We start from the raw sequence: 10,483 nt of genomic DNA, 5'->3' as shown, positions 1-10,483 counted from the left end.
TGTGACATCAGTGTTACATGAAAGTTGCTTGTCATTGTTACATGACAGTAGGTTGTTGTTAGACAAAGCTGCATGAAGTGTGAACTGGAACGTTCCTATATCCACAAAAAAAAATTGTGCACTGGCCGAGCCTCTGTGCATCCGAAAATTTTTATCTGTAGCAAGCGGCCGGGAAGCTCAGTTGGTTAGAGCGTGGTGCTAATAACGCCAAGTTCGTGGGTTTGATCCCTGTATTTGCCATGAGGTACATTTTGAGGGTCAAAATTGTGTGTCACTTGCATGTGTATGCCTCAATCGTGTGTGCTTTTTCCTCGGAAAGTAAGAAATTTCATTTTTTTCTGTAAGACATTGTGACATTAGTGTTACATGAAAGTAACTTGTCATTGTTACATTACATTAGGTTGTCGTAAGACTAAGCTGCATGCAGTGTGAACTGCAGCTTTCTTGGATCCTCAAAAACAATCTGCTTTGTAGAATGCATGCATCAATCCCGCTACCTTTCGCATGCTAAGCAAGCGCTCTAACATTTGAAACAATTCCCCAGCTGGTTGAAATTTTCACTTGGAGCAACCAAGAGGGTGTCCGGCCTTGTCAAGCTACGCTCTTGGTGTACTTGGTAGTGTAAGCGCCAGCACTTACAGAGGCTCGGGGGATTGTAAGACTTGTACCAAGCATCCGGTTAGCTCAGATGCCTAGAGCGTTGTGCTAATAACTCCAAGGTCGCAGGTTTGTTGAAACATGTTATTCTCTTGACCCCGTTCTTGTAATTAAATCGCACGCTAACGGGATGTGAAAGTCTGGCAAAATTGCATAATGTTAACCCCTGCCCCCTTCTGTTTCAGTGTTGAATTTCAAGTTAATCATAATTTGAATTTGGGGTGCTCAGCATATCCTTCTAACAAATGACTAGCAACATCTAAAATTGTGTTAACATAAGGTCCTCGGTCCTGTAACTTACTTTGTCCTGGTAGAAGGAGAAATTAGTGAGAAACTGTTAGATGAATTTAGTAACTATGTATTCATTAACTAATTCAAATTAAAATACTCAGTCTGTACCCAGAGTTTGTCAGGTTCTGGGGGAAGTGAAACAGACGGAGGCCAGTCAAAAATAGTCAGTGACGTTTATTCTCGAGAGCGCTGAAAATAATCACACGTACATTAGTTTATATATCACACATTGCGTCATCACGTCCTAAATGTCGCTCCTCCTCTCTGGCAATGACAAAGCTGCTTTAAAAGTTCCTTCCAACACACACATATTGCTTATCATATGCTACCACATGCTTGCAGAATCTACAGTATCAAACACACATGAACATACCTAAAACAATGGTACATCTACAGTTGAAGTCGGAAATGTACATACAGTTAGGTTGGAGTCATTAAAACTATTTTTTCAATCACTCCCCAAATGTCTTGTTAACACACTACAGTTTTGGCAAGTCGGTTAGGACATCTACTTTGTGCATGACACAAGTAATTTCCAACAATTGTTTACAGACAGATTATTTCATTTAATCACAATTTCAGTGGGTCCGAAGTCAACATACACTAAGTTGACTGTGCCTTTAAACAGCTTGGAAAATTCCAGAAAATTATGTCATGGTTTTAGAAGCTTCTGATAGGCTAATTGACATAATTTGAGTCAATTAGAGGTGTACCTGTGGATGTATTTCAAGGCCTACCTTCAAACTCAGCGCCTCTTTGCCTGACATCATGGGAAAATCAAAAGAAATCAGCCAAGACTAATTTTGAAGCCAAGACTAATAAATTGTAGACCTCCACAAATCTGGTTCATCCTTGGGAGCAATTTCCAAACGCCTGAAGGTGACCTCAGGAAAGACAGTACAGCCACATTACCATAACTCTGTTTATACAAGAGTCTCGGTTGTGGGGCTTGCATCTAATTGTTGTATAAAATGAAAGAGTAAATATGAAACTATTTGTGAAATTATGTGATGTGATTATAAACTGTTTAATGAAGGAAACTCAAATTCCCTTTGGAGTTAACTAGGTCATGGGCCTGCCCCATGAGCACAGACATTGACCTGGCGTCATGGAACAGCCCCTTTCTGCTGTTACGAATATAACCCCCACCTACAAAAATCCTCTTCCTACCAAGCTTACCTCAATTACGAGAGGGATAAGGTTTGAGTAGATTGCTGAATCTTTTAACCATACCARGTGGTTAAACTCTGAGACTATAGATCGGACAGAATAAGAGCTACTCTTCGATACTAATTACTAGTCTGCAGCTAGAAGTTATGTACCCGTGAATGCGAAGGCAGACAACCGCCGAAACAGCTATTCCATAACAACATTGCTGAATGTTACTCTGAACTATCCATTCTAACTACGGCAGAGAGAGAGAGGGCGGACAAACTCTCCAACAGAAACAAACTTTCCATCAGAGATCACGACGACACATATTGATTGATATATTGATTGATTGCAATTATTCCCAAATAATGAGTGTTCATGTGCAAAGGACTAGCATTTCTATTGTTAGAATTATCAAGTGTGTAGTGATTTGTTTGCGTAATTCCCGCCTTTCTCAGTCTACACCCACTTCCCTTTTGTCTACCAAGCCGCCATGCCGGTTTAGCCCACTAGGGCACATCCCCTTGTAACCATATCTACTCTGTTTGTTTGTGTGTGCTTTTCTGTGATTATTTAGTTAGTTAATAAATAAATTATTGAGACAATTGATGTATGGATGATTAATAGTGAAGACTAGGTTTGTGCAGATAACCAACAATGTACGACATTTGGAATGAGATTAACGTGAGGTAAAGAATAATTAACTAATTAGAAGACTAATTGATCAGATAGTAAAATATCTGAAAGTTATATTAGGAAAATTATAACTTTGTAATCTTAATATTTTCTTTGGTGCCCCGACTTCCTCGTTAATTACATTTGCCTGACTAGTTAAAACTCTTGGCGCTACGGATCCCGTTACCGGGATCATTTTCCTAAACAACCACTGAATTGCAGAGCGCCAAATTCAAAAATGAAACAAGTGAAATATACCAAAACACAGCTTAGGTTGTTGTTAATCCACCTATCGTGTCAGATTTTGAAAATATGCTTTACAGCGAAAGCAATCCAAGCGTTTGTGAGTGTATCAGTCAATGCTAGAACAGTTAGCCTTAAATTAGCTTGGTCACGAAAGTCAGAAAAGCAATAAAATTAATTGCTTACCTTTGATAATCTTCGGATGTTTGTACTCACAAGAATCCCAGTGACACAATAAATGTTCTTTTTGTTCGATAAATATTAGTTTTATAACAAAAAAACGGCATTTGGGTTGCGCGTTATGTTCAGAAAACCACAGCCTCGTTCCGTTCCTGAAAGGCAGACAAATTCCAAAAAGTATCCGTAATGTTCGTAGAAACATGTCAAACGATTTTTATAATCAATCCTCAGGTTGTTTTTAACATACATAATCGATAATATTTCAACCGGACGATAACCTACTCAATAAAAGAGAGAAAGAAAATGTCGAGCTCCCCTCTCGCGCCCAGGAACTAATCAAAGGACACCTGACTCGTTTTGAAAACTCTCGCTCATTTTTCAAAATAAAAGCCTGAAACTATGTCTAAAGCCTGGTCACAGCCTGAGGAAGCCATTGGAAAAGGAATCTGGTTGATACGCCTTTAAATGGAGGAGGGGCAGGCAACAGAACAGGGATAAAAAAAAAAAAACACTTCCGGGTTGGATTTCCTCAGGTTTTTGCCTGCAGAATCAGTTTTGTTATACTCACAGACAATATTTTGACAGTTTTGGAAACTTTGGACTGTTTTCTATCCTAATCTGTAAATTATATGCATATTCTACGATCTGGGCCTGAGAAATAGTCCGTTTACGTTGGGAACGTTATAAAAAAAAATCTGGCCCCTAGCGTCAAGAAGTTAATCACGTAATAATAATTACAGAGAATTGATTTGATAAACTAACAGTCTTCAGTTTAATGATGCCAAAGACACGACATTGGCCATAATGACCATCGTTATGTTTGGAGGAAAAAGGGGAATGCTTGCAAACAGGTTGTTTTCTGTTTAGTGTATGTCACCTTGCAGAACTGTTTCGTTTTAGTTTTTTCCTCGTTGTTATTTTGTTTAGTGTTCAGTTTTGATTAAATTATTAATATGGACACTTACCACGCTGCACCTTGGTCCTCTTCTCTTTCTCCCGACGACAATCGTTACACATATGGCATGGGCAATGTGCGTCACGGCTAGATAAACTGCGATTCCATTGTCAAAATCCATCTTAAATATCCCAACCAGCGCACACTGAAATTGGCAATTTGTCGCACGTTTTTAAGGACACACCTCAGATATTGCCACCCCTCCCCTTTCACCTCAGCGCAAGCGAGCTAAAAAAAACAGGTAAATTACCAATCCTAGCTCAAGGACAGTGGTTCTTAACCTTGTTGGAGATACTGAACCCCACCAGTTTCATATGCGCATTCACCGAACCCTTCTTATTTGGAAAAATAAAATATTATTTTTTCAAATTCAAAACATAGGTATATATTTTACTGGTGCACAAAATGAACCGTGCATCAACATCAACACCGTGTGTTCAAAGAACAAAATCATCAAAACATGATTTTCACASAAAAACAAAAACATAATAATMAATATTTACTGKAAATCAGTGTGACTTCTGCTGTTGCCTTTCAGAGACCAGTTCAGAAATGCGCGGCTTCACCTTGGCAAGTGCCACTCTCATGTCATTTTCGCAACAAAGTCTGTTCCTTTTCTTAGTTTTTATGTCCAGCATCCTCGAAAAGGATTGCTCGCAAAGATATGCTGTAACAAACGGTATGAAAATCTCCAGAGCTTTCTTAGCAATAACAGGGTACGTTACCATTTGTTGACACCAAAATGTTGAAAGCGTTGTTGTTCTGAAGAGTTGCTGTTGAACCTGGCTCTGCTGAATTTCAATGATTTCATATAGGTATTCATCATTGACATCTGTTGTCTCAACACTAAACATGAACGGCTGTCTCACCCATGCTGGATAWGACTCTCTTGTAGGGAAGTATCCGTCGAGAGACTTTGCAAGCTCATCTAAGTGCGTGGCAATTGCTTGCTTCAGTTCCGCGGGTACAGAAATGTCTCCGATTCCAGATACATCTTCGATCTTACTTACACAGTCGTCCAGCAGGGGAAAGTTTGCGAAGTTATCATTCTCTGTTCGTCGTTTCCATAACGGTAGCTTTTTTTGAAAAGTCTTCAGGTTTTCCTCCGCTTCGATGATGTTGACTCCACCGCCCTGCATCTTTTGATTGAGATGATTGAGAGCTGCGAAGATATCAGCCATGTACGCTAAAATGAGAATGAACTCAGAATTTTTGAAGCAATCTGCATGACAATGTTGGTGCTCTTGCAAAAACAGGGCTAATTCCACACGCACGGCAAAAACACGATTCAGCACCTGTCCCCGGGATAACCACCGAACGTTAGAATGGTACAGAAGTACCTCGAATTCAGAGCCCATTTCTTTACACAGCTCACTGAAGATGCGGTGCCTCAGAGCACTAGTTCGCACATAGTTCACGCATTCCACTACAATTTTTAATACTTCTGCCAGTTTTGGAGGCAAGGTTTTTGTTGCCAACGCATGCCTGTGCAGAATACAATGCGTAACAATGATGTGTGGTGCATCGGCTTTCACTAGCGCACCAAAACCAGACTTTCTTCCCAGCATGACTGGAGCTCCGTCCGAACAAACTGCAGAAACCATATCCCACGAAAGATTGTTATCTTTGAAGAAGTCATCCACAAGTTTCTTCACATCGGCTGCCTTAGTTGTTGTTGTAAGAGGCTTACAAAATAAAAAATCTTCCTTTATCACGTCATCTTTCACATAGCGCACGAATACAGCAAGCTGGCTTAGATTGGAAACGTCTGTGGTCTCGTCGAGTTGAAGGCTGAATTTTGCCGGGCTTGAAATCAGAACTGCAACTACTTGAGCCAAGATGTCTTTGCTCATGTCCTCTATTCTGTCGCTGATGGTGTCATTTGAAAGAGGAATTTGGGATAACTTAACTTCAGCCTCTTTTCCCAACATGATATTCGCCATCTTCAACACAGCTGGTTTTATGAGTGTTTCACCAATGGTGTGTGGTTTGCCCTGCTTTGCGATCAGGTAAGAAACTTCGTACGATGCTGTGAGGATCGGTTTGTTGATGGGTACAAAGCCGAGAACAGGCAGAGTAGCCTTTTCATCGAATCTGGCTCTCTTCACCTTGAATTCAGGGAGCGTTGTGTTCTTGTATTTTCCATCTCCATGCAGCTTAAGGAAGTGTTCTCTTAGTTTTGCCGGTGCTAGACTAGAATTGCTCAACTTGGCATTGCAAATCATGCAGTTAAGACGCTGACTCCCATCACGTTCCGTTATACATGTGAATCCATATTGTACATATTCGTCCGACCACTTTATTTTTTTGCTCGACATAGTAAGTATGAAGGGATTAAAATATTAAGAAAGAAATCACAAGACGTACCATCACGACAGTCACAAGTCGACTACTGAGCGCACCAAATTCCCTGCAGCACAGATAGGCCAAGCGATGTAGCGTGATCACCTGCAGCCAATGATGGCCAAGCGGGGCGTGTCATCACGAATCATATGAGTCGGATGTGTGTCTTGACCTCCGCCGAACCCCTGAGACTGACTCACCGAACCCCTGGGGTTCGATCGAACCCAGGTTAAGAACCACTGCTCTAGGGTTTGAAAAGGGAAGAGCTCCGGCTTTAACAGGTCGAAATTGCAAACAAGCTTGCATTTTAAAATTGTGCTTGCCTAACGCCAGCCGAAAATAGAGCCCAGAGACTTTTGAATGACCTGAGGGCAATAACTGTAAGGGTGGAAGATCTCAAGCTTGGGACATGTAATGTAATTTAATGTTCATTCATCTAAAAAAGGTTACACAAGGTTAATACAGCCAAATAAGGTTGTTTGGTGATTGAGATGTGTGTACAATGGGTGATATTATCCAAATGGACCGGTTAGTGGGGTCATGCAGTGGACAGTTAATATATCATCTCCCGCTCAGTGATTAGTTGGCGGCCTGAAGAGGCTTGCATTGTGTACCACAATATGAATTATTTCTTATTTTAAACTGTACCTGTTGTATAATAAATTATATTATTAGTTTCGCTAGATCTGAGAAATAGGCTGCTTGTGAAGTAACTCATCTCTGACTCTCCTTACTGTTTTGATGAGTAGGACTACTAGCTTACGGAAAAACAGTATTTAATTATCATTGGTTCTAACACAATTAAGCAAATGTGTCTTGTTTTCGGCCCATGTTTATTAGCTGTGGTAGAAGTCTGTTTTTGATAAACGAGGCAGTGGATGAGCCTATTATTAAATTAGGATGGCGCCAATGAGATCCACAGTTTTACATGACTTGGGTCAAAAGAGGGACTAGTATGCATCAACCATGACTCAGTGGCTGACTGCTAATGACCAGGATGTAGTGAATGTGCAGCTGTCTTTCTAAATTCAAATTTTTTAAAATCACATTTCAAAACCATATGAAACAAACAAACTAAAATCATGTACTTTACAGCAATCTAAAAACTAAAGAGCTTAAAAGGTTTCATTTGATTCGACCACCAAGGTTTCACTTTGCATGTTCTTAGCCCAGGGCTAAGTATATTCAATTTAGGTGACAACGGAACTCTCTGATTGGCAAGCCTGAAAACTGTTCTTAAGAATTATCTTAGACCTGGGCTAAATGCAGTGTGAACATGTGTGTGTGGCCGCCTAATGCCGCCTTTGTGATAGGACTCCTGCCCCGGTGTACACTTCCTCCTCTTTGGACGTGGCTTTCAGGTGTTTTGTCACCAACATCACACAAGTGTGATCACGTGATCATTCACTCAAGGTCAATATTCTGCCCTGGTGTGATAGTTAACAGTTGTTTTATAGAGGCAGACATTGAATGGGTTTCAGTTGAAGTCACCATAAAGATTTATGCCTGCCTGTGGACGATTTTTTAGGATGGCTAATTCAACTGCAAATGAGGTAGTCATTGAGTAATATAGGGCTGTGCACAGACCTTTTCGGGGGCATGTGCTGAACAAAAAAAAATGTCACCCCGCAAAATAAATCCTGCAACCATGAGACTTATTTTGATGCTAGGATTAGTAATGCTCCACTTATTTACAATGACCACACAATTCCTGTCAAAATAGAAGATTGTAAAAAAAATACTGGAGCCTACCATTACTATATCCAACCCAACTCCATTTATCCCAGTGGTTTTCAAACTTTTTGATCATTGACCCCCAGAAAGGAGTGTTACAAAATGTGCGACCCCCGCACACGCAGATGCACGTTGCGCAGAAAACTCGGTCCTCGGGACCACAGGTGGTGCACAGTTTGGTTTTTGCCCTAGCACTACACAGATGATTCAAATAATCAACTAATCATCAAGCTTTGATAATTTGGATCAGCTGTGTAGAGTTAGGGCAAAAACCAAAACGTGCGCCCCTTGGGGACCAGACGACCGAGTTTGGGAAACGATGGTGTATGGCGTCATGTGGGAGAGCGGTTTGCTGACGTCAACGTTGTGAACAGAGTGCCCCTTGGTGATGGTGGGTTTATGGTATGGGCAGGCATAAGCTACAGACAATGAACACAATTGCATTTTATCGATGGCAATTTGAATACACAGAGATACCGTAACGAGATCCTGAGGCCCATTGTCGTGCCATTTATCCGCCGCCATCCCCTCATGTTTCAGCATGATAATGCACAGCCCCATGTCGCAAAGAGAGGAGGATGGCATTGGCGTTCAACTAGTCTACAAAATAGTCAGTCAACATTTTTGTTTTACTTGTGCACGCACAAACACACACAGACAGAGATCAGTACCATGGCCACATAATATTTGGCAACATTGATTGGACTAAATAGTTTTTGGTATCTTTAGGTTTGTTTTCAGTGTATTAAACTATGCATATAAAGTCTTGTTGATTTGATGATGTTTAAATGTTTAAGTTGAAATGGTGCTGGAATAGCTGTCTCTCCAGACAGTCATAGCCTATGTAATCATATATATGATCACGTAGCCTACAAAGTAGCTTGGAAAATAGATTGTCAAACATAATTTCATATGCAGAAAAGATTAACAATCAGTCTCTCATAGACTAGACGTAACATACCGTAGTAAAAGTAAATCCAGTACACTTAAATTAGTATGAAATGTTACGTTTGGTATGGGTGCATAAGACAGGTTACTTAATGCAAAATTGAAAGTAGGGTTGTTGGACGGGTGGGTATGTAATGTGAATGTCTAGCAACCCAAAAGGTCATCAGAGACAATTTTAACTAACTACCAACTACTTACTACTTTTTAGATACTTTGCAACTACTTAGCATGTTAGCTAACCCTTCTCCTAACCCTAAACCTAACCCTTTAACCTAACTCCTAAACTTAACCCTAACTTTTTTGTTACTAAAGTTGTATTTATTTATGATAAACAAACAATACAGAACTAAATGGGTTCACAAGCATAAGTCATCACCTCCCAGTCAAATAAAATGTGTCCAGCTTCTAGAATTGTCATTTCTACCAGTGATCCTAGCAAGCATTTTTTCATAAGATGCTACCTCCAATATTGATTATATCCACTGTTTCAGAGTAGGAGTGGCATCACTCTTTAAAATTCTAAGGATTACTCTAGCTGCTGTAATGATACCAACAGTGATCAGTGCAAATTCCTCTTTTGTTACATTAGGGAACTCTGTTCTATCGCCCAAGAGACATATTCTAGGTGAAACTGGAATTGTTAACCCCAACCGTTCCTCCAGATATTTCAAAACATCCTCCCAGAAAGGTAGCACTAATGTACATTTCCATATTGCGTGTAAATAGATTTTGGCCCTAGAAAGGCCCTAGAAAGGCCAAAACCTAGGAAGAAACCTAGAGAGGAACCAGGCTATGAGGGGTGGCCAGTCCTCTTCTGGCTGTGCCGGGTGGAGATTATAACAGAACTATGCCAAGATGTTTAAAATGTTCATAAGTGACAAGCATGGTCAAATAATAATCATGAATAATTTTCAGTTGGCTTTTCATAGCCGATAAAGTCTTGTTGGGGTCCAATAAAACCTATGTAGTATCTTATATTGAGTAAGTTTCCCCCTGGCTTCATATATATTTCCTCCCTGAGTTGGACAAGATCTTCAAGCAGGTATAATCCTCAATTTCACACTTAAGGTCAATTTGCCATATTGTTCTGAGGTTTTTACAGCCTTTACTTGGCCGAGGACTAAATATTGAGTAGAAAATGGCTGATTTATGTTTAGGTAATACCAAATACTTCGCTATTGGGTTCTTTCCTGGATTTTGTCAATTTTGTCAATTGTAAATATTTCCAGAAATGTCCCTTGTCTCCCACATCATATTTTTGCACCAAATCTGAGTATGACATTAAAACATCTTCATTGTACAGAT

At 40.1% G+C, this 10,483-nt stretch overlaps 1 protein-coding gene across 1 annotated transcript in view; it reads right to left on the bottom strand.

Moving 5' to 3' along the window:
- Positions 1 to 5,334, bottom strand: part of LOC111955506 (CMP-N-acetylneuraminate-beta-galactosamide-alpha-2,3-sialyltransferase 1-like) — a 51,093-nt gene extending 45,759 nt beyond the window's left edge. The window contains exon 1 of the mRNA XM_070436243.1: positions 5,023 to 5,334. Coding sequence (XP_070292344.1) covers positions 5,023 to 5,334 — 312 coding nt within the window. The remainder of the gene's footprint in view (positions 1 to 5,022) is intronic.
- Positions 5,335 to 10,483: the final 5,149 nt, after the last annotated feature.

This window comes from Salvelinus sp. IW2-2015, linkage group LG31, assembly GCF_002910315.2.
Source record: "Salvelinus sp. IW2-2015 linkage group LG31, ASM291031v2, whole genome shotgun sequence".
Classification (NCBI taxonomy): Eukaryota; Metazoa; Chordata; class Actinopteri; order Salmoniformes; family Salmonidae; genus Salvelinus; species Salvelinus sp. IW2-2015.
This window is presented reverse-complemented; position numbering and strand designations above follow the sequence as displayed.